Raw genomic sequence first — 25,510 nt, 5'->3', positions numbered from 1 at the left:
AATGCATAAAAGTTAGGTAAATACAATATTACTGAAAAATGTAAATGGTTTATGTATTGTTAATATGTGGAATAATGAATACTCTACAGAAGCCCACTGCATGAATAAAAGACACAAAAGGAAATTCCCATGATTTAAAAAAGAATAGTGCATCATATTATCATAAATATTTAAATATCTCGATGGAAGAAAAAATAGTTACGGAAAAAATATCAAGGAGAGAAAGGATTATAAATGAAATGAGTTGGACGATTACACAAAATAAAATAATTCAAGTATAGGTATAATGGGTTGGTTGAATGGGTAATATAATAGGTTGAAAGGTATAATGTTAAAAAGTGATTCAAATCGATAGGAGTCGGATTTACATACAACAAGAGGAGCTAGCATCTTATACAAAGAAAAATTAGGGATTACATTACGCTTTCTCGAACTATACGTATGTAAAAGCTTGCCGTATACTGATAGCTATATTGTATACAGTTATATTAGACGTTCCTAATGAGATTCTGTTCTTGTCCGATTGAATTGTATTCCGTTGCTGTTCCGATTGCATTGCAACATCTTGCTAACAGAAGGAGTTCCTTTGAAAAGATAGACATATAAATTTAAATATTCAACAATTTACAACATTAAAAACTCAATGAATTATTTTAGCTGACTGCGCTGGATGATGTACCTCATATGTAATTCACCATTTTTCTTAAGTTATAATTAACGATACTCGCGTAAAAAGAACATAATCTAACTAACTAAATTGTTGTCTTGAAAACCGACCAGTCATTAAAATAAAGTACACATATACAATATATGTAATTTGAATGTGCACAATAAAACGAAAATAAGTTTTATTAAAGATAGAAAATTTATGTGTTATTTTAATTAGTAGATTGTGAGCAATTTATGTTTATAATTAAGGAAGAATATAAATTTTTATTAGAGAGCAACGATAACATTACATCTGTGGTAGAGAAAGTGCTCGCGAATCTACAGCATGTCCCGCTCAGTGATTTGTGCATATGTCAGAGAAATTACATAGCAACGATGTTGAAAGATATTTCGCATTAATATTATTCCAGTAGCACACATTTAAGATTTCTTGATTATTTAAGTTATTATTAGCTTTTTTATAATATACCAAATAATATGTTAAATTGAACTAAGATTATTTAAAATAAAAGATTATTTTAAAAAAGACAGACCTATGTGTGCAAGGTTTCGAATTTTCAAATTTAAAAATTGCTTAACTTTCAAATTTTCAAAGTTCTAAGCCTTTTTACTTCTAAATTTACATTGTTTAAGACTACAGAAAGAAAACACGCCTCTCCAGTGGAAGTTCCTCAAGTACACCACGTACATTCTTAACTTTTTCTAGCAATAATCGCTCAAACCTTACATGGCCCTGGAACAGACGCATTTCCTTATACCTGAAACAATATATTCTGTTACATCGACGTCTTACAGAATGTTACAAAACGCCGAAGCATTCAAGCATAAAAGAAATGCTGCACTCTCCATAATTAATAACGACAGCAAGGCGCACGAAAACATTCTTAAATTATCGCTAGAACGGATAGGAAACTATAGTAGCTGTCTTTTTGCGAGCAACGAGATTTCACCACAGGCGCGTTACCGATAAACCAATGCAACTTCTGGCTACGAGTACTAGGTACGTATAAAAATATCGACGCCAGCTGACGGCGTTGATATTTCCATGAGAATGAAAAATATAGAAGCGTGTATAGGTGTTTAAACGTGTGACTTTTATGTTTGAGGAGAGAAGCGTAAATGGGACAAGCTCAACGGTCACACAACCGTGACTTTCTAGCCATGTTGCGTTGTTGAGGCTTTTTGTCGTGTACCCAGTCGCTGTTTGTGCTTCCGCCTACACCGTTGCTTGAAATATGTTTTCTAGGGGAAATTGAGTAAATATATTGTCTGTTGTAAATTTGTTTTACGCAACTATTTAGATTAATGTATGTAAAACCTGTATGTATGATTTTGGAGCGGTTGTTGTCATTTAAATTGGTTGATACTTCTAAGAATTTTATATTCATAAATTTGGTTTGAACATAGAAAACTTTTACTTTTACAAATGCTATGTTTATATTCGTAGGTTTGTATGGAATTAAATTTTAGATATATAATGTGACGACTATGTAAATGTTCTAAACTGTATCTGAATTATTATGCAGATATTCTAAATTGTGTAAATTTATGCAAAAGTGTTAACTCTAAATTTCTAAATTAGTAGGTCTCAAAATAAAAGATTATTTTTGCAGTTAACGGAAGAATCGATTCAAGATGGTTCGCGCTGACTGTCTCGTTCCACTAACTCACAATCAATTTGATTGGATTTCTTCAACTGAAGTCACTTAACGTTTAAGGTAATAAACTCTTGATTACCTACGTCGGTTGTACGTAGTGGACACGAGAAAGCGCAGTTCCGATGCAAGGTTTATAAATCTTATAGCTAATGTTTATAACTTTAAAAAAAGACAAAGATCTCTATTCTTTTTAAATGAATTTCGATGTATTGAATGGTGAGGTTGTTTACAAATTTACTACAAACTTATTCGTTTAAATTTACCTTCAATACGGTTGATGTTATTCTCGACAGTTTGATATAAATGAGAAAATAATTTATCAGACGACAATGATCCGCATACATAGTAAGCAAGTATGAGATAGTTATTAAAAATTTGGATCTGAATCGATACGGATTTATATACATGCGATACAGCTTTATTATTAGATCAATGGCTATTCCAATTGGTTAAAAAACTGGAAAATAATAAAATTTAGTTACTCAAAATCGATAGGAAGGATAATAATTGTGGAGCAAATGACTTAATATTATGCTATCTGTGAAGGTTCCACAGAAAGAGAACTTTTAACATCAATTAACGTATAGTGTTCCCTAGATGGTGTACGGAAGTGACCGATGATTTTCGTTTGTCAACGATAGTTGTTCACGTCACGAAACACGACTTTCAAATAGTTTCTAGGAAATTATATGTATATTATGTTCCTTTTATGTAGGTTATTGACTCCCTTGCTGTTAAGTGTAATTTTCTATATAGGCGATGGTTTTTGCTTTGTAATTTTTTATGGCCACGAATTATTTTCTTGTGTGAAGTATAATATAAATAGCTTTGCTATTCCAAAAATTTGATTATTTGATTGTCTCGAATCTGCATTATTTCGAATATTCGAGATATGTAATGCTTCATTATCTAAATTTTTATTAATGACACTATGGGTATAATTTCAAAATTATTTAAGTACATTAAATATTATTAAATAATACTATTTATCTATACATCTTTACACAAAATCATTACAATTACTTCGTGCAATTGCTACTATACTTTTCACAAATTTTCACTATGTTCTTATCTCTACGGGATACTAATATTAAGTTAAATTACAGAGATCATGTAATTGACTGGGATACATCGTTTAAGCTTAGTTTACATCCAAACGGTAGATCAAGTTAAATCGAACTACGAAAAGAAATCAGGGAAAGGTGGACAAGAGGAAGACTCATCGAGGTCGCTGATCGAGGTCAAGTTTTAGACTACTGTAATGTCTAATCGTAGTGCATGTGGATGCTGGTGTCGTTTCCTTCTCGTAAATATCATATCCTGGAGAAGGGGAAATTCCATGGAGAAGTTAGAATATCGGAATCTCGGGCTCTTCTTTGACTCTTTGAATTTTTCAATCTTTCAAATTTCCAACTTTTCGAATTTTCAAAATTTCAAATTTCCGAATTCTTAAACTTTCAAATTTCCAAATTTCCGAATTTTGAAGTTTTTCAATTTCTCAATTTTCAACTTTTCGAATTTTTTAATTTCTAAAATTAAAAATCTTTAGCTCATCGAATAAAATATGCATTACCCGATTCGTTAACATTAAATTCTCATAGTCTCCAAAACTTCTAAAACATTCGTCTTCGACAAAAATTTCTAAAACTCATTTTTAATTTGACTTTTACTATTTTTAATTTGACTTAACATTGATATGTGATATCGATGTGTACGATAATAACAATTATGCAAACTTTACATGTTCCTACATTACGAAGTCATATTTTACATCACTGTGATGTCTAGTACCGTTGTCTTCTTATAGCAGTCAGTTTCTGGGGAAGGGGAATTCCAGAGAGAAGTCGAGAGATTGGAATCTCGGGCTCTCTTCTGGCGTCTGTTTAGCAGTACCACTCACTCTCTCTTCTTTTTTCTTTTCCTTCTCTTGGCTATGCTGGTATACATATATTTTACGTCTTATCTGAGCATAAAGGCAAGTCGTTCGATTCAGAAACCTGTCTGCAACAACATTCTAAATTACCACTGGGAACTCCCCTGATCTAATTTCGTTTAGACTTAGGAACAACTTATTGAGACTTACGGAAATGTAGAAAGATGCTTTAATGGGATATGGGCATCTTGAATGATGGATTGAGTTTTTATATTGCCTGAACGGAATTGAAATTATATGGAGGAGAGTTATTAGTCCATATACTAATTAAACAATTAAAAAAAGTGAATAAAATTGTTACAAAGAGAACAATGTCTTTTTGACAAAATTGCTAAATTTTGATTTATATATCGAAGAGATTTGAATTTTATTTGATTTGACTTAATGAATTTTGTGGATTAAAAGAATTCTTCTTTATTTGTATAATGTCGAATTTTATTAGTTGTTAATATAATCAATTACTTACATTCTCTATCGTTGAAAAGAGAATTGCCATAATCTAATCGCAATCAATAAACTAATGCGTAAATTTTCATTGTTTGATTTATACAAACAATGAAATTACGTAATATTAGATATGGATTTTATCTTTATTTACCAATCAATTTATCGATTTAGAGATTTGTAGATAATAAATAAGAAGTAACTTATATATGTACTACCATGAATATATTTGACAATAATAAATTAATTGTGATTTGTTCCTGGCTGTATTCTTAATAAATGTTGAATAAATGAAAAAATGTTTTAAATTTCACATTTTTTTGCAGTCAATTCTTAATTGCGCCATCACTGCCCTCTATGATTGTGTACTCTAATCAAACACCATAGGCATAAAACCATATGCATATGCGTCGGTAAATAGGAATCCGTTAATTCAGTCTTCTTCATCTATGCATTTAATTAGAGACGAAGTATATACAATGACACACCAAATAATTTACACATATAGATGCTTTATATAAATATATGTATTATATGTGTCATATGAAATATTATGAAATTTCTTTAGCACTGTAATTGAGATCTTACTATGTTGTTATGTTAAATACTTGTCATGTTTATGATATTATTATATATGTACCATTCATTCTATTACTTTTTTCTAGTTTTAATAGAACTTGTATACAAATCTGTTGAAACACCCTGTATATATAAGAAGAAATAACGTGTGACAGCGCTTCTAGTACACGTCACTACAAGATCTACATCACATACATATGTAGAATTTTCTCAATATCTCGCTTAAGCATGATCATACAAATCCTTCCTCTGATCTGACCTCCACTGTATCTACATCTAGGCACGAACTTGTTCGCAAGCCATAGTATTAAGTTCACGAAGTTAGATCTCGGATGATTACAACCTCTCATCTTTCCTCCTTTGTCCTTCTCCCTTTTTCTTTTTAACAGTTTCGTAAAACAAAATAGTTTCGTAAAACAAATTTTCATACCAAAAAACAGTGGCGCTCAAGTCACTTGATAAATTTGGAAATCCGTAAGTATCAATTGCTAAATTAAGATGAGATAAAGGGAAAATCAAAAAAAGATAAGATAAAAGAAAGTTGATACTTTGGTCGCCTATTTTCTTATGGAATTTTTTGCTCTTTTGTAAAAATCTTGCTTTTATATCAGTACAATGTCTAATCTAATCGTCATTGTATCGATACCTAAAGTTATAAAGAAGCTTTATACTAAGTTTTTAAGAAACTCAACAAAAGGTGCTGTGACTATCACAAAATTTCTACTTAGAAAATAATTGACCTAAACTTAACTTAATCTAACAAAGTACATTATTGGCATTCTAAGCATCCATACTTTGTAACCACCCGATAGCTCATCTGGATAAATAGACGTTCCAAAAATCGAGATTTGCGGTAGCCAAAAGCCTTTTTATTGGATCCCTTCGCTCTTAAGCTTTTTACTAATATAACATAACCTTAATGAAAATTGTTCCAAATACATACTATAGTAGTGATCAATGAATTTATTCCCTTATTCCAGAATTTTTATATGAAATAATGATATAAAAGAATGAAGTAATTATAATCATTAATAAAAATATAATATAATATAATTACAGTTCTATAATCACAATTCTTTTTAGAATGACTTTCCGAATGAAGAATCTCAAGAGAATTCGTATCTTTTTTTTTCATAAGAGAAAAGTTTCATTAAATAAAATAGATTATCCTGAAAAAATGGATCATGTTAATTCGATATTTTAAGAAGCAATTATTTAGGAACAATATCACTGTGTTTAACAACATCTCGGTGACTGTATAACCTTTTTCGCAGGATCGTTGCGCAACTAGAAAAAAAGGTAATAACTACTACATTGTACTGAAGATATTCGACAACATTTGCAATTGAAATAGATTGCGTGTAACTGCCATTGTAATAGGTTAATTGGAACGCGTCGTAACTGGTAGAATGACTGATCAAAATGCATCGACAGTTGTCGAAATCTTAGGATGAAGAACACGATCCTAACAGTACTTTTTTATTCATGTTTGAAACTTTTCGCGGAAGTGCGTTCTAGTGCGAGGTATTATAACTAAATAAAGCCCACTGTCTCTCGCTAAAATATTAATTAAAAAGTAATAAGTTTGCAACTTTCGAAATGTATTATGCTTCATCGTACGAAATATTTCACATTTTGTATATTCTTTCGTATACTTTTTCTCGTATATTTTCCAAAATATTGCAAATATTTGTATAAATTCTTGTATAATGTTACCAAATGTTTTCATAGCTTCTTGACCGATGACACGAAAAACTCCACATTAAAGTCGAGGATAGTTCTACCGGAGTATTACGTGAAAGGTTAGTCAACAATTCAATGAAATATCTTTTCCTTGAATAATATATATACGAAAAATGCATTCCACATATATATATATATATATATATTTTCGAACGAACCATTAGCTTATGTCACGATTATACGTATACATAGTATTAGAATTTTAAATTTTTTGAAAGTACCATGTATACGTATAGTGAGTAGTGAAACTATTTGTATTCTGTTGCTACTTATTTTGATATTTCCGTACTTATGTAATTGTAACATACACTGATTAAGTAGGCCTAAATATATGTTTCCTACTAACCTAAACGTACTTTTATGCAATTACAAAAATCTGGTGTCGTGGAAATGAAATGCAGACCTGAATCAAAGTACGTTTCATTGAAAGACATGGGTATGTGTGAATACTTTTTAGATATAATAGCCACTATCCAAGGTGTCCCATTTTGATTATTAAAGATCATATTTTTTGAAAAGTTATTTTGGTCACGCTAAATAGGGCACCTTGTATATGCACGGTTTGTATGATTGTACGTGTAATTGTACGCTAATCAACATGGGTTAAATGCGAAAAAACAACGCAGAAATCAGGCCTCCATCGAAACAAGGTTTTCCAGTGGTAGTGGACTTCAATATCTTTGTAGCTGATATCAATTCGATAAATGTAGAGGATATGGATTTCCGGTGAGTGGAGATGGTATGTTAATGAAATCATGCTACTGATTGATATGCACGTGTTTTGCACGCTAAAGTATGTTAAAAAATGTGTAAATAATATTTCAGTAGATAGATTCGACCTATTTTAATTGATTTTGTTTTACTAAATATAATTTACTATCATGGCACTAATAACTTAATACATATTATTTAGTTAGTAAGCTTTTTTGAGTTGCGATCCTTTTTTATAATAGCCGAATTAATTAATAAATAGCCATCCTTTACTCCTACATAATAAATATTTTTTATGTGGGAAAAAATATTGTATAATACATATATTGAATAACTTCCAGTCAATATATTATCTATTTGTGTTTTACTATTTCAAATAATTACATGTTACGTATTCAACAGTTGCCACAAAAATAACAGAATTACATCAAATAGGGTAGACATGTTCGTTCGTCAGAGTTGGATCGAATCTCGACTTGATATGCCGGACGAGATTTTCGAGGAGGGCGACGATTACGTGACACTGCCTCCTGAATTCTTCGACAGTTTATGGCAGCCAGATCTTTACTTCTTAAACGCGAAAGTCTCTGGTAATTTTTGTAATAAATGCTATATATATGGATCACATAAAGACACGCGCAAATAATGTTAGATTAAAATTTGTAAAACGTTACTAACTGCACGTATAGATAATAACATTGCACTTCCAGTTCTACTACAAATGAAAGTTCACAATATTATAAAATTGAAAGGAATAAGACTGATATTTGATACAATGTAGCACAAGGATGATAAATGAACAACTATTTCCTATCTATATTGACTAAACTTTCTAATACTCTGTTGAAGTCTTTTATTAATCATTTATTATATCTTTCACTGCTTATCTAATAATAAGTATCCGTATTGAATCTGGCATTCATCGAAAAACCGATAACAATCTACCTGATATGGATATTATACGCGTTAATGATCCGTAAAATTCTGAATAACCTTGAAGTAGCCTTGAAATGATCTTCAAGTAATTGAAATGTACTTTCATAATGACTTTAATATGTTTTTGTCTAAAACATGTTTGATCTTACAGTAGTCTTGAGATGACCATGAAACTTTGTAATAACTTTGAAGTATCTAATAATGAATTAAAATCATTTTCTTTTTCAGAAATTGCGGCGTTAAATCACAAATTCTCATCTGTTACGTTGTACAGAAACAAAACGGTCAAGTATTCAGCACGGATGCATGCCATCATCGCCTGCCAAATGGAATTTCAACTCTACCCAATGGATATTCAAATATGCCCTATCTACATAGAAAGTTGTAAGTTCAATAACGGAACAAGACTCGCTAACAGGATATGTCACATTCCTGCATTTTTATTATTTTTTTCAATTAATCATTCTTCGCTTTAATCATACTTAGTCAGACTGTTCTTTTAATTGTAACGATAAAAATAAAAATTTACACGAATATCCGCGATTTAATCATATTTCTGAAACATGTAGAAAATTGTTACTGGCAAGTTTCTTCATATCTCTAAAAATAGCACAAATGATGTGAATGTAGATGAATAAATTTATTGGTACACCTTGTATGCAGCTCTAGACTCTAGAACGTCACAGAAGTCTTGCAGCAGTTAGCGATAGATCATTGTCGAAACAAATTATTGCAATTTATATCTAAAATTTCAATGCAGAATGGAACGGAATGGAATCATTTAAGATCTAATGCGTATATATACTGTAGATGTAGAAACACCTGCTTCTTAATTTAATCTTCTTATTAATATGCCATGCTTCTTTATATTTATATTCATTACCAATTAATCCCTTAAAACTTTGTCTAATTTTATTATTTAAACACGCATTGTTTAATTTCATTAATTTTATTTTATTATTTATTATTTGGTATCAACAAATAGTCAATCGTATAAGTTCATATTTAAATATTAAATTATTAAAACGAGAATGTTCAAATATTCAAATCTTAAATATTGAAACGACCTTGTAATCTCATACTATGGGCTCTTGTAATATTCTAATCCATTTCTATCCGACCACCGTCCATTTCTATAATCCCAAAACTCAACATATTCACTACTTTAACTTGAAAAACTGCATTACTCGCGATAGTTTCCTATCACAAACAGAAGTTACGCTTAAGATGGGGATTGGGCGCAGTCACGGTGAACCCAGAACTGAAGCTTTTACAATATGATATCGGGAAGCCGGTGGTTGCTGAAGAAACTGTTGATTATATGCTCGAAAAAAGTGGTACGATTTTTGTTTCGATGTAGAACGATGATATCCGGACATATATATATATATATTTCATATTATATATTTCATGTATATTATAATTTACAGGAAATTTTTCACGACTGGTAGTGTTCTTCCGATTCGAGAGGCAAATTGGTCATCATCTGATACAAACTTTCGCACCATCCACGTTGGTTGTGATGTTATCTTGGTTTAGCTTCTGGTTGGGCTTAGATGCGATCCCTGGTCGTGTGGCTCTTTTAGTAACCAGTATGCTGACCTTGGTTACTATGTTTACTGGTCTGAAAAGCGATATTCCGCCAGTTGCTTACGTGAAAGTATGTTCCGATATAATTCAAAGAGTATTACTACTAATCGTTCAATCGTATAATTCTTCTTATTCCTTCTTTACACTTGTTCTCTTTTTTCTGGTGGGGGATACTTTATATTCATAGAAACATACAAAAATTCTCATTGACCATCTCAAAAATAATGTTTTGTTTTACAAAGTACATTTCTGAGTTTGTCAGGATATGTTTAGGCGAATATGATAATAAGGACATTCTGTTCGGACAGTCTTTCTTGTAACTTGGTTTCTAATGGAATTTTCATATCATCTACGTCATCCATTAGTTCTTTGAACAATACCTAATACTTCTTCACTACATTTTTATTTGTGAATAGCACAGTGACGTTTTCTTTCCTTATCGTCTTTGTTACGTAATAATGCTATACGGTGGAAATCTTTTGAAATTATCAAATGATAGCTATTGTATGAGATGGAGAAGTATGTATTGTTTTTATATCTGACATTATCGGATATGAACTGATAATATCAATTCTATATCTTCGTCTGAACGGAACCATTCCATTACGACACATTCTGTGTCTGAACACATAATCTAAACCGATCTTGGTACATATGATACCGAATATATATTAAACTATTTCAATGTTTATGTAAATTATTCTGATGTTAATACCTCTAGTTTTCTAGATAGCAAAATAATTCAAAGATTTATTAATATATCAAAACATTGACCGATAAACATTGTGGTAACGTATCTTTATGCGTTTAGGCACTAGATGTTTGGATGGCAGGCTGCATGATGTTTGTATTTGCTGCTCTCGGTGAATTCGTTGTTGTAAAAGTACTCGATTTGCAGTACCAGTTGGAATATGATCTACAATCGTCAATGTCCCGACATTACTCAACAGTTCGTATAACAATTTTGACATTATTGTCATAAATACAAGTTAGAGTACCAAATTTTTTCAATACTAAATGGAAATTAATTTATTATCCCTATACGTTACTATATCATTTAATTCTTCTATCTGCTTATCCCTATACCACTGTATGTTATTAATACGCCATTATATTAAATAATATATCTCTAACTATTTCTCGAAACCTAAATATTTTTAATATTTACCCAATTTTATATTGCATTAAGTCCCGGCCTTGCTTAGATTCTTAGTTATTTAACACCTTATATAGATGCGTGCGTTGTGCAAGGTCAATACTATTAATCAATCAAAGAAGTCTGCGGATTAATGGTTAACAAGAGATTCAATAAATGCGCCAAGTAATACGTTAGATAAAATACAGCAAAAAAACATTAGAAATTGGATAACTAATAATAAAAGCATACAAAATTATATATCTAATAAGTTCCGCATTATTTTTAGCGTATAGTTGCCATGGAAAAGGGTCAAAGTATTTGGGATTATGACTCAACATATATACCAAAAGCAAGAAATAAAAGAGCTGGTAGCAAATATCTTCTACAAAATGCGTGGCTAGACACTGAATATCCAATGATACGTGTATGCAAAACACGGTCACAAAAAATTGACAATTATAGTAGAATAGGTTTTCCTATACTATTTATGCTGTTCGTCATTTTGTATTGGCCGATACTCTTATTTAAGAAGGCAACGTAATGCTATAGATACATAATATAATTAAATAAAAATCTATAAATTATTATTAGCGAAATTATCACGTATTGCATAGTTTTTCATAATTATAATACCTTAGGACTGGAAACTACTATATAGATATACTGTACTAGAAATATATGAAAGTAAATAGACTTGATGTATTTTTTAAAATACATGTTATTTCTTAAATTGAAATATACATTTAATAAATATAATAAATAAGATACTAGATGAATTTATTTAAGATTACTATAAAACTTATAAATAAACTGTACACGTGTATGAAATAGTTTTATGATTGTATTCATAAAATATTTATGTGAATGGTAATCTATTTCTTTATTATTCAATCTTATCATTAAAACGTTTTAATCAATTTCGATTTCTTCCATCGAAGACATTCCAGATTCCTCGTCTGTTTCCATTAAATTGTCATTGGAAACAGTTTTTTTGGCTTTATAAACACCAACTTTCTTCAAATAACTCATTGTATACTGATTGAAATCACATCTGTAATAGTAAAAAAATATGAATATTTTTAAACAATAATACGCATAAAAATTATATACTAACAGTTTACTCAGATCATCGTATTTCTTTTGCATATTTTTCTGCAACATTAGCAATATCGGCATTTGAAGAGCTGTATCTATTCTTGATCCATGACTAGTCAATATAATTTCTATCCAAAGGAGATAAAAATGTATATGCCTAGTAAATTCCAATTCCGATGCTATGAATTTTAAAACTTTCTCGACATAAATATCGGATAGAACCGTTACTGTTAAATTAACTGAAATCAGAGATATAATAAGTATATTGGATGGCTAATATCACATTAATAAACTATTATTAACTTACTATCTGAGCACGGAATATTTTCTATAACGCATTTTATTAATAATTTTTCATTCAGCTTCAGAGCCATCATTAATGCTGAAAATTTTGTTTATTAGTGCATTTTTATTTATTTTAAAGAAATTAAGTTATATATAAATCCCAAACCTTTTGCATATTCCATTTGACTCAAAGCTTTTTTCACAGCTTCTGGTGTAATCCCTAATTCCAATTCAAATGGATCAAATACCAATCCAGCATCTAACGAATATAATAATAATCCTTCCGTGGTTGCCGCAGCCCACGCTTGTCCTATATGCAACAAATACTGGTTGGTTATTAAAATTACGTCAAAATAATATTCGGTATAAATTAGAAAATAAATTCAACCTGTTGGAGAAAACTGTAAACTATATACTCTAACTTCTGGTTTTATATTTCTGCTCGCCATATCTCCACTTCTAACGCCTGGTAATCGTAACTTTACATTTTCTTCTCGTTTTTCCACTAATGCCATGTTTCCAAATTCTGTTAAATTTCGTTTATTTATAAAATCCTACGTAAAAATAAATTTTTATTAGAAAAATAATATTCCCTCCCACAAAATAGTAAAAATATTATAATTCGAAGTTGACATAAAAAGTTACTTACATCAACTCCATCTAGTGATCTATTCTGCGTTACAACAAACTTTTTTATAAGTATAAATTCTTGTACATTATAAATGCATATATTTTTAGAATGCCCCCCAGCTAATATGCACGTACCATCAGCTGAATAACAAAGAACAGTAAACGCCCTAAAAATTTGATTTAATTAAGGTAATTTTAATTGTACCCAAATTACTTTTATTTCATTATGTATGGTATGTTCATACTTTTAAATATACGTACTTGCCCTTAAGACTTTGCTTAGCTGTAACAAGATCAGTATCAGATCTTCCACTGCCTAGATCATTTCTTCCTTCAATACTACCAATTTGTACCGCCGTTTTACAATTGAAAAATGAAATTTGCCCATCCAAAGTGGCAACTGCTACTTCTTCACCATTTGGTTTGTATGTAACATATAAACCATCAGCAGTTAACTGTATCGTTTCATGTAAAGAACCACTTTCAATTGCATTCCATATTTTCAGTGTTTTGTCCCAAGATACGGATACTAATTCCGTGCTTGTAACATTTGGATTAAATGCCAAACTGGCGATTGGACCTTCGTGTCCACTTAATATCTAGTATATAAAATACACAATAACACTTTAGCAAAAATTCTATAAATTTTCAAAACGTTAACACGTTAAAAATTGACCTTATTTAAATCCTTCTCAATTTTATTTAATTGAACTTAAATAGCTAATTCTCAATGTGTGCAATTTTAAGATATTTTCCAGAAATATACCTCCAAAAGTTTTCCCAGTTTGACGCTCCACAAATAAATTTCAAAAAAGTCTTGGCCTCCAGCTACAAGAAACTCATCACTTGAATCTAAAGCAACGCAGGAAAACTGTACGGGTCGAGGAGAGGTAAGAGTTCGAAAATTTCTGTACCTCGCTAAATCATATGCTCTAACAGTTCCGTCAAGCGATGCAGAAACAATAAATTTTCTATTATGACTAAATATCACTCCTGTTATCGTAGATGTATGTTCTTGAAATGTAATAGAACAAAATCCATTCATAGTGTTCCATAATTTAACTTTCGCGTCATCACCTCCGGTAATAATGTATTGGCCATCAGGACTGTATGCCAAACAGTTTATATTACTACTGTGGCTTTGTTGCTTCATGGCATAAGTTTCACTTTGCCATTCCCATACTAATAATTGACCAGCTGTAGAACATCCTAAGGCTATCCAATCACCAGTTGAATTTATGGCAATCGATGTAATATATTGGTCTGATATACTGAAAAATGAAGATTATTAGAAATAAATTACATTAATGTTAAAAAGATATAAATACTATATTAAATAATATAACTAATTAAACAATACCTTAGAGAATGTATCATATTTACATCAGGCATTTCGTATAAATAAAATGCACCAATACTGAATCCTACTACTAAGATATTAGTCTGTTGATGATATGCAGCTGCAGTTAATATTAGTTTACCTTTCTTTTGGCTTTGAACTACATCAGCTAGATAATGACGACCCAGTTTATTATAACGTAATTGTTTGGTTTCTGTCTCATTTTCAGAACCTTCTACAATTGGTTCAGTTAAATCTCCTGTGAAATATAATCTGTATTACATATCTTATGTCCTTCTTTAATTTATTTGTACATTAAATACAAAATTATAAAAGAAAAATTACTTGATTTCAATAAATCGCGTTCATGAGCTTTAATCTGTTTGTCTGTTTTCTCTATAGCTTTTTCAATATTAACATCATCTTCTTCATCACTATCTGTTCTTTTGCCTCTTTTAATTGGAGGTACGTTGGATGGCATTAAATCTTCTGGATCAATTGTACACTCCCAAATGCACAATTGTCCATTTCTTTATAATATATTTATATTATGTTATATAATGAAATGTTTCTATGAGAATTACATTCTAAATACATACCTGCTAATTGTAATTAAATCATAATTCCTTTTTTCAAAAAAGCATGCTACAATTTCATCAGTATGGCCACCAAGACTAATATATCTGAAGTTTTTATATTTTTCTAAGCTGTAAATTTTTGTAGCCATATCTTTAGAACCAACAGCTAATAACTTTGAATCATAAGACCAATTAATAAAAGTTGTATCATCCACAGCTGTATAAAATACATGTTCCATAATAAATGGATTATATTCAGCTGTTTGCAAGCCAGGTGCATTAAAAACAAATACTGAAAAAATAATTATCATTAATATAATTTTTTAATCAATTTTAATGAATAAATAAAATTAATTATATGTACATAATATATATTATATATCATATGAAAGACATACCATTATTTTGTTTACAAACTGCAAAATGTTTACCATCTGGAGAAAATTTTACACATCTTACTTTTTGATTAAATCTATATTTATGTATTACCATTTTACTAATCATGGTAATTATATGAGCATCACCCACTATAAAGAAAATTTTCAAATAAAATTATACTGAAATTTTAAGACTAACTTTGATCATATAATATGATATAATTGTACCTTCGTTGATTGCAATTAGTAATATCCCGTTAGGTGATAAATCTATGCTTGTATAATTATATCGACTCTCCACAGGTAATGTTTGAGACTTATTACTGAAAATAATTTTCATAAAATTATTTCATTTATCATTAGATTAGGAATCATAATTATTCGAGTGAAATACTTGAATAAATATTATACTTACTTTTTTAAGTCATATATTGTTATCCGATTTCCCACTGGGCTAATAACCGAAGATCCATCTCGAGAAAATATTAAATTCCCTTTATTATAAACTGCTCCCAGCAGATTACTGAACTATAAACAATATTTATAATAAGTATAAGACTACATAAAATATTGAAATATAGTACGTAACAAGATGAGGTTAGGAACAATACAGATTTCAGCATCCATTACAAAGTTATTATTACATAAATTTTATTATTATTACAAAATATTACTCTTTTTACCTTATATGCAAACTTCATGGTGTTTTAATGTAAAGATATACAATTTTTATTACAAATATATTTCAAAATCATAGAGCACATTTAACGTCATATTTGTTTAACATCATAATTGAATCGTGCTTCGTCTATATTATAACTTCCGCTGTAGCACAACTTCCGCTCGGTGAACCAAATCACGTGTTAAAATTAAGGTGTTGGCTCAACATTTCAGAAACTTTCTATTAAATGTTATAATTAATTGTAAGTGTAATGATAAAAGCGTTAAATTATTGTTTTTATGTATTTCACGTTCCAACGCATGCATATCCAGAAGGATGCTGCAAAATACATCATAAGAACTTCTTACAATTCATATGAATTTTACGCAAACCGATTTCACGCCTATGATACAAATTTAAACTCAAAACTTCATTTAAAAAATCAAACATGTATTTTCATGAAACGAATGAAACATAAATAAGCGGCTACAAGAGCAAAATGCGTGCATCAAATTGCACGTGTAATATAAATCAAAGCTTTAATTATTCCATCGATATATTAATCAAAAGAATATTTAAATTTTATACTTTAACTACCTAACTTGAAAAATCATTGTAACTTTAACTAACATTTCCAAAATAAAATTACAAGTGTATACATCTTTGTTTAAACGTAGTCACGTGTCTGCGTACATTTTAGTAAAATAACCTCAAAATGCATGATAAATGTTGTAAGGGTAAATCGGAGGGATAAATGAGATTTCGAAAGCAATATTCATTGTATTTCTAGATGAAGGTATATTATAGAAATTAGCATAAGAGATAAATAAGTAAAAGAAACGTATGTCACGCGGTCCGAAAAGCAAAAGCTTGCGCAGTGGAGGTGCGCAGTGGTTCTACACAGAGCGTATAGCATAGCTGACGTCAGATATAAAAGATGAAAGACGCGACTGGATTCGCTTGGAACGGTGTAGTCCGCAGTCGCGAACCAATAGGAAGGGAATAGACATTACCGAGTTTCGGCAGGCTCTTCTTCTCTCACTCGTCACTCGTCACATGACCCGCACTCCTGTACGGTAGGCCATATTTGACAGTGGCACTAGTTTAGCGAAGTGAGTGCGTGAAGATCGCTCTTCATCCCACGTTCGCGTTTTCGACAACCTGTAAATACTCGTGATCGATTTGACCTACGAGTCCTAAACGCATCAAAATGAGCAGTGAATATTCAGAAGGATCTCCTGTTTATGCTCCCTTTTTCGGAGTAATGGGTGCCGCCTCAGCCATTATATTTTCTGGTGAGTTTCAGTTGTTTGAAATTGCTCTAGAGACACTTGATTTGAAGAGAGCGCGAACTTAATAATTTATGCTCTATATGACAAAGTATATGACACAATTATAGACGAGAGAGTAGCTCAATAAATGTACTCTTAACATTGGCAGTTCTTACCGTACGCACGCCATTTTCTTTGTTACAAACTGCATAAAGTATGGAAAAACAGAATATATCACGATGGATTAACAAATTTTTATTATGTAGTTGTAACAGCACTCTAGGGAACATCTAATTTCGTTAATCATTCACGATATGACTCATTTTATTCTTCGGTCATTACCGAAAAAAAACTAGATTCGTAAAACAATCAATGAGAATGAACGCCTATTTCCACTATCTCATGAATATATTTTGATACCGTGTCAAATCTGTCACCCGGTAATATATAATATTAGTCTGCGATACAGGTGCGTTCTAATCTGAATTACACGCCGAACATGTCAAGGATAGAGATTCAATTTTGAAGCGCCATTTTTCTAGGCACGTAGATCTAGGATTTCGTAATGTTCCGTAAATGCAGTCCAACAAGCTTAATTTTACATTACGAGAGAAACATTCGTGCGCCGCGTTTGGACGACCGAGGGATATTGGCTGTATTATTTCGTAATGGTGACCTCGTTGGATACTTTTTGAATAAAAGTCTGTATGAATTGAGTTGACGGGTATGGAAGGCAACTAATACAGATTTACGGGGATCGATGGAAGATTCCACCAGATGCAACTATCGATATCATTATCTATCGATTTAGGTTTTAAATTTGGATAAAACATTTTTTCGATAATCTCTTATAATGGAGAAAGGAGAGAGGAAAGCAAAGCATGTTCAAGCGCGCAAACTTAAATTTTGAAGCGTCGTCGGTGGGTCCCTATCAAGGAAATCAATACGAATCCCTTTTACCGTGTGCGCCAGTCTTGAATGGACGGCAACACATGAGAAAAGCTTGACCTACGAATCAGAACCACGAGGAGCTTGGAATGTATGAAATACCCTTCGTTCAAATAGAATTATCCCACTTGTCCAGAATACTCTAACATCTCTATGTTTTCATTCTTCTTGTATTATATCTATATATGAGCCACTCATAGAAGCTAAACTGATCAACTCTATCGAGGTTAATTTTTTGGTTTTAAGCAAGTTAAACGACAATCATCTATGTCATCATAATAATTGATTATACAAATGTTAAGAAATTTTCAAAGACTGAAGTTGATCGGTTTGATTTGTCAACGACTTATATAGTTGCATATGTGTGCGTGTGTGTAATAAATTTTCTCTGGACGCTGCTCTCTTCTATCGCTGAAATGAAAAATTGTTTTTACTAATCGAATCATGAAAATTGAAAGGATGAAAAGAGATTTTCTGGTTGTGCCACGCCCCCTATTCACGAGATGGGACTTACATGATTATCATGTGACTGCCAACGTGAGAATCATGTGACGATTTCCAGTCACAGCGAAATAATTTGACGACTATTACCTGAGATTTCTCTCTTTCTTTTTTTCTTTTTACCAATGTACAACCTCAAAATTTTGAGAGACATGTCGACAAAAATATCTACGGTATAGAATAATGCCATAGAAATGGGTCCGTGACCTTCTCATTAGAGATCAATATTAAACAAGATCGATAGCTCTCGGTGGCTAGGAAATATCGTCGACACATCACAGAGATCTGTCAAAGTTTCTATTATGTATTTTGTTGCACGATTATTAAAAGAAAGATATTCAAATAACCGCATGTTATAATATTAATTCCAGTATTTTTATACTCATTCGTTGTTTTCCGATAATTCTTATCTCATACCACATTCGATATATAGATATGTATAAATATCTATCAAAGTATAAATGCTTCACTTATACTATGAATAAAATCTTCTATACTATGTTTGAGTAACTATGCTTTACTATTTTATTAAATATTATATTGAAATGTATATATTGTATAATCATAGAATCTTGTATTTAATTGTAATATAAATCTTTAATTGATAAATGCAATTAAAAGTTACTTATTTTTATATGATACCTATTTTACTTTCAGCTCTAGGAGCAGCATATGGCACAGCAAAGTCAGGTACAGGAATTGCAGCCATGTCTGTCATGAGGCCAGAACTTATCATGAAATCTATCATTCCTGTTGTTATGGCTGGTATCATTGCCATTTATGGCCTTGTAGTAGCTGTTCTCATTGCTGGTGGTCTAGAAGAACCTAGTAAATACAGTCTGTACAAGTATGTTATACAAGTTACTTAATTATTCAAACTTCCTATAAAATAGTTTAGGTCAATAGTAATGTAACAATTCTATATAATAGGAAACAAATTTATATTTATTCTTTATGTATTTTAGTACTGTAAGTATTATATTTAAAGCATAGATTCATATTATATTGAGGTTTAATTTGATGTTTTGGTTCTTTTATATATTTCATAGAAAGTATTGTAGTTATCTAAATATTGTGTTGTAGCTATTAAAAGAAATAATTTTCAAACAAAATTAAATACAATTTGATTATGTTATAAGCAGTATTCTAGTTTATTTGCTATGTATTAAGAAATACCTAGGTAGATTGTTAAAACCATAATCTACATGAATTAATTGCTCTAGAAGTCTTAGCAATGCTTCTCTATACATATTCTTACTTAGTTTGGGGCTTACCTAGTTTTAATTCTTTTTGCTTTACTAAATGTTAGTAGTTTCATTTGTAATCGACCACTTTTCTCTTCCATAGTTAACAAGAGATTTTTTTGGTCTTTTTACTAGGGGTTTTGTTCATCTGGGTGCTGGCTTAGCCGTAGGTTTTTCTGGTCTAGCTGCTGGATTTGCCATTGGTATTGTTGGTGATGCAGGTGTAAGAGGTACCGCACAACAACCTCGCCTGTTTGTTGGTATGATCTTGATTCTAATCTTCGCAGAAGTATTGGGTCTCTACGGTCTCATCGTTGCCATCTACTTGTACGCCAAGTAAAATGATTTTAGTAGCAGGAATGCAAGACTCGTCGCCTGCAACCAACAGCGCTCCCCGACTATTAAAATATTACGACTTGTTTCGACATTTTACTTAAACACATTTTTTCCATACATACTCACATCGACTCATCTAAGCATCCTTCTGTAATACTGTATTCAAGTTGATATATTAGAGTCCAAGCATTTAATAAGTACATATTCATTATATAAATAACATAATTGTTGAAAAATGCTGCAAGCAAGTAATAAGAGTGCTGAAAATCTAATTAATTGATTAAATATTTTGAATTGAAAAAACAAATAATTCAGTCTTGCAGGAAGAGGATGTATGTACAGAAGATACAAAAAGCAACAGGCGACAGGGAGTTACACTGAGGAAAGACCCCAAATATCCCATGTCGAACATTTCTCTTTCACTGTATAGTAATCATTTGTAGCGTAGTTTGACATTGAATTATCAATTAAGATAATCGGCTCTACTGAGTGTATAAAGGAAAAAACTGTTAATGATAAAAGAATATTTAGCACAATTACATATATTAAACGCGATTGAAGTGGCAGTATACAGATTGCAGATGAACGTCTTTTACGACAAACGTCTACATAAAATTATAATATTTAAATCAGAAAGTGGGAAGAAAAATGCAAGATTGCATGTAAGAAACAGCATAATATGCAATGGTTGTACAAACTATATCTTGAACAAAAAAAAGGAAAGAACATAGATATTGTACAATCGAAATTACAAGACACAAAGTATAGTATGTGGGATGAAATTTTAGAGAGGAAAATGAAATGAATGTGAGTAGAAAATGGACAGATACATGATAGTATTAAGTCAATTCAGAGACTGCTGGACGTATTAGGAATTTGCACTTATTATGGTTTTAAATAATTCTGGGTGACTGCAAAGGCCAGCGGTAATTCCCCTCTTTTAGCTGTAAACATACTTATTTCACGCTAATTAAAAATATATATACAAATATATATATATATTTTAATGAAGTGAAAGGTGTATGTTAAGGCACCACAAAAAACAAAGATTCCATACGTCCCAGCAGATGTATGACTACCTAAGAAAGGGGTTACGAGATAATAATGATGAAAAAAATCATTTGTACATTCCATACTAAGTTCGTTTTGTGCAGGCGAGCGGGCGCTTGTAATGGCGCGACAAATGTAGGTTTTTGGGAAAGAAAAAAAGGACAAATTATGCGTTGGATACTTCACATTTTCTTTCGTGACAATGTTTTTAAATAAATATAATTATGGGGTAGAAAAACGATGCAAACGAAGCTTTTTTTCGGAGGTTCATTGTTATGGGAGCTGACGGTGAACTCTGATATATGTGTTATGGCCTTTTAATCGGCCACCATCTCTCCCCGTAATAAATATATCGTGTCACGGTCGAGGACAAGAATTCTTTGCGCCCGCTTGCCAAATTTTATTGACTGCGCAGTATTTTCTATCTAAAAAAACAACAAAGCTCAACATGTAGGCGCATTTCCGGGAGAGAAATAAACATATAAAACACTAAACATTTCAAAACCATTTCAGTTTACGATAATAGCGCATGAAACCAAAAAGATGCAAATCCCATTTCTTCGAATTCATCTGATCGGAAAAAGAAAAAAAAAGAAACAAAATGCACGAGTAATAGGAGAAAAAAATTTCTGCTTTGAGATATCCTTTTATTATTGATTGATCCTCGCTTGAAAATATACCTATGTTAACCCTTAGAGTGCTATGGGCGCATATAGGCGTCTGGTGAAAGCTATCGGTGTGGACTAAGGACATAGCGTTTTCTGTAAGTGCCCGGCATGGACTAAGGACGCATGTATGCGTTTTTCAATTTTTCCGAACACCTACGCAGAAGTAATACTATTACGTTTGTGTGAGATAAATATAAATGCATTCCTTAGTAGCGGCAGTAAACAAATGCCAATAATGCCTCGTTATAACAGTTGTCTACTTGTTTCGCGGACAGTCACATCTAATTATCAAGAAGAAAATGTATTGTTTGTGTGAAAAATAAGGGAATGCAGAAAATACGATGTCGGATTATGTATCGATAATTGTTTTGAAATTTTGCACACACAACTGAATTATTAACTTGTGTTATATTTACTAAATTTAGTTTTCTAGTTTATTGTTTTCTAGTTTATTACCCAAATTCTAGTTAACTGTAAATTTCAATGTTCAGTTTACAGAGTTCAGTCTAACGAAAAAGTTAGTCCGTCCACAGCGATCATCAGCGCTAGACGCGCGCTGTCCGTACGGACCGCATAGGCCGCGAGTATTCAGCACTCAAAGGGTTAAAAATTGCATTGCTAAAAACAGTTTTTTGAACAAATAGACATTAGAAATTCTATTGCTTTCTTTTTTTTCAAATTCTTAACAACGATGATAGAAAGAAACGGAATAAAAATGGCGTAAAGGAAATGGAAGAAAAATTGAACATTTTTTGTGAATAATTCGTAACTAGCAGTATAACACAAGCGAAACGCAAATGCGAGCCGGGGAGCGGTGGTGGTGGCTTTCTGCAACGAGATAGAATGAAGAAAAGATAGAGTGATAGAGAGCGCAAGAGCGATCTTCACTTTAAACAAAACACAACTTTATATTCGAACAAAATGCAAAAAAGCACACGAATATATTACGCCAATTACCTCTGTTCCCCCTTCTTCCTGCCATCCTAAATATGTTTCCTATCTATCTAATAATGATAATTAAAAGAAAAAGAAAGAAACATCTGCTATCTGATCATAAATTGTTCCCGTGCAATGTATATATCACCCGCCATGCTTTACACAATACGATTAAAAAGAGTTTTTTAGGCTAGATTAGGTTGGGTATTAATTGTATACCAAAAAATTTTGTGTAGTTAAGAGCGAAAGTAAAAATTGATGTGCAAATAGGCGTGTATGTGTGTGTTGTGTGTGCGTGGTAAAGAAAGGAAGTCTGGTGAATGCTAGTGTGTGTGAGGAAGAGTGAATGAAAAAGCCCAAAAAGTAAAGAAAGGGAAATAAATGAGAAAAGAGCACTGGCAGATGGAGGAAAGACACCGCTGTCACCGCCGCCGCCGCCCCTCATGTACTATCTTCCAGTGTTATATTAAAAATAGACTCATTGTTGAGCGCAAAAAAGTGATACTGATCAATAATAATTATTTATGTTATAATTCGTCCTCGATGTTACAGAAAAGAAAACCGTGTTTAATAAAAATTTAATTTGGACAAACAGTATCAGTACTCACTTGTGTATCATCGAAAATTTACCTAGCTGTATACATACACTATATTACTAGCGATAAGAGTAATTAAACGCATGATGACGATCCATTTTTTATCACTGCCATTCAATTTAAAGAACCATGCTTTCTATATTACATCACTGGTACCTAAGTCGCGTCTCACTGCAACATTGTTCGATGTTTTACGTGTTCGAAGAAAAAGAAACAAAATATAGAGAACGAGATGAAGAGAAATTTGTGTAAAAAAGTAGCTGGAAAAAAGAAAGAAAAGTCAATACGATACAGAAGAAAGAAGAGTTTTATTGATTTGTCAAAACGTTTTAGTTTTAACCTTTTTCAACGATCAAACGATATTTCATCGGATACTCAATCTTAACATACTTATTTCTCGCTTGTGAATATAAATGATTGTTTACGTAATGTATTCAGTAAACGTCGAAAATTGAATTAACATTGGACGAAAATTACTGTTAAAACTGCATGTGAAGGGAAATGCAAATTTGTTACGTAATCGAACTTGTTCCACGGATAGGAAATTTTATCTATGCGTTCACACACAGGTATATTCACATATCCCTAAAAACATGTACACACAACCATACACGCATACATACGTGCGCATACATGTGTATATATATATGTGCGTGTATATATATATATACATACATGTGGTGCATAGCCGAAGTAAAATCAGGTCGTACTCTAAAATAAATCGATACCCGCCTTACTTTCATTTAAAATGGTACAACTATCATTGTTAAGCAGTTTATCAGATAATATAATATAATTTGTTTGAGAAATGTTAGTTGACTTGTATCAAAAGTAAATATAAAGTAGCAAGTATTGCTTTAATGATCGATCCTTGCTAATGTAAATACCTTAAAAAAAATATATCAAGATAGAGTCTGTGATTAGTTTATCTTATATTATATTTATATTTCTTCGAGACGATTGTTCAGTTTTATTAAAGTCGTTAAAGTTGGATCGTAGATGAGAAAGACCGCTCGCACGCGCGCAACAACAAAAATAAAAGAACAAATTATTATCGCACGCCTCATTTTTAAAACATATCCTATATCTGCATTGTGTTTCATTTGACAAAGTGTTTTGCATCGTGCCGTAGAACGCATACACATAATTTGGAAACGCTGGCACGCCAATTAGACTATGTATACATACATGACACACATACTTGCCGTATAACGTTTAGCGACAAGTTATGTTCTTTTACAAAATGTAAACTGGATTATCGAATGTCCTCGACACGATAACGAGATTCACGTAAGAAGTAACATCTAGAAACGATACCTTTTTAGATAACATTGAAATCCGTTTTTGTTTCATCGATTTCGCGGCGAAAGTCTGTTGTAAAGGGATCAGTAAAAAACAAAGAATGAACAAAATTTGTTAAAGGTAAGATTATAAACTAACGTTGTACGAATGTACTCGAGATAACTTTTTACAATATGATAAAAGCATTATATTTCGTTTATATATACTATATACTAATGGCAGTTGATAATATGTTACATCAGTTTAATGTAAATGTTATTAGCAATATAGATTTAAAAAATTGAAACGCTCG

General features: G+C 31.4%; 3 protein-coding genes and 2 long non-coding RNA genes across 14 annotated transcripts; 3 read left to right on the top strand and 2 right to left on the bottom strand.

Annotated features, from left to right (window-relative positions):
- Nucleotides 1–322: 322 nt before the first annotated feature.
- Nucleotides 323–4,140, top strand: LOC126915042 (uncharacterized). Of its 2 annotated transcripts, XR_007709998.1 has the most exons (4): nt 323–1,669; nt 1,776–2,116; nt 2,283–2,387; nt 3,434–4,140. It is a non-coding gene; the product is annotated as an uncharacterized LOC126915042 (long non-coding RNA). The 2 variants fall into 2 exon arrangements; XR_007709997.1 differs by having other exon boundaries at nt 1,776–2,387.
- Nucleotides 4,141–4,283: 143 nt separating this feature from the next.
- On the bottom strand, nt 4,284–4,782 carry LOC126915043 (uncharacterized). Its single transcript, XR_007709999.1, has 3 exons — nt 4,727–4,782; nt 4,411–4,477; nt 4,284–4,324 (listed from the first exon to the last, which is right to left on the bottom strand). It is a non-coding gene; the product is annotated as an uncharacterized LOC126915043 (long non-coding RNA).
- An 814-nt stretch (nt 4,783–5,596) lies between these two features.
- Nucleotides 5,597–12,166, top strand: LOC126915266 (glycine receptor subunit alpha-1). 9 transcript variants are annotated; one of them, XM_050719789.1, is made up of 10 exons: nt 5,597–5,757; nt 7,015–7,085; nt 7,428–7,462; nt 7,653–7,752; nt 8,173–8,327; nt 8,902–9,057; nt 9,870–10,010; nt 10,104–10,333; nt 11,075–11,212; nt 11,688–12,166. In XM_050719789.1, exons 3-10 carry the CDS (start codon nt 7,459–7,461, stop codon nt 11,940–11,942), a joined length of 1,179 nt encoding a protein of 392 aa, XP_050575746.1. In that variant the 5' UTR covers nt 5,597–5,757; nt 7,015–7,085; nt 7,428–7,458; the 3' UTR covers nt 11,943–12,166. The 9 variants fall into 9 exon arrangements, with proteins under 9 accessions (XP_050575746.1, XP_050575744.1, XP_050575745.1 ...); XM_050719790.1 differs by lacking the exon at nt 5,597–5,757 and adding an exon at nt 6,732–6,807; XM_050719787.1 differs by having other exon boundaries at nt 7,428–7,752.
- Nucleotides 12,162–16,561, bottom strand: LOC126915264 (periodic tryptophan protein 2 homolog). The gene is made up of 15 exons (XM_050719779.1): nt 16,389–16,561; nt 16,121–16,233; nt 15,934–16,028; nt 15,727–15,855; nt 15,350–15,620; nt 15,096–15,280; nt 14,772–15,009; nt 14,178–14,682; nt 13,673–14,010; nt 13,431–13,578; nt 13,170–13,335; nt 12,948–13,091; nt 12,804–12,878; nt 12,516–12,735; nt 12,162–12,452 (listed from the first exon to the last, which is right to left on the bottom strand). Exons 1-15 carry the CDS (start codon nt 16,404–16,406, stop codon nt 12,311–12,313), a joined length of 2,787 nt encoding a protein of 928 aa, XP_050575736.1. The 5' UTR covers nt 16,407–16,561; the 3' UTR covers nt 12,162–12,310.
- Nucleotides 16,562–17,364: 803 nt separating this feature from the next.
- On the top strand, nt 17,365–23,912 carry LOC126915270 (V-type proton ATPase 16 kDa proteolipid subunit c). The gene is made up of 3 exons (XM_050719799.1): nt 17,365–17,661; nt 19,744–19,933; nt 20,466–23,912. Exons 1-3 carry the CDS (start codon nt 17,577–17,579, stop codon nt 20,668–20,670), a joined length of 480 nt encoding a protein of 159 aa, XP_050575756.1. The 5' UTR covers nt 17,365–17,576; the 3' UTR covers nt 20,671–23,912.
- Nucleotides 23,913–25,510: the final 1,598 nt, after the last annotated feature.

Source organism: Bombus affinis, chromosome 4 (assembly GCF_024516045.1).
Source record: "Bombus affinis isolate iyBomAffi1 chromosome 4, iyBomAffi1.2, whole genome shotgun sequence".
Taxonomy (NCBI): Eukaryota; Metazoa; Arthropoda; class Insecta; order Hymenoptera; family Apidae; genus Bombus; species Bombus affinis.
The sequence above is the reverse complement of the archived record's forward strand: the minus strand, read 5'-3'. Positions and strand labels throughout refer to the sequence as shown.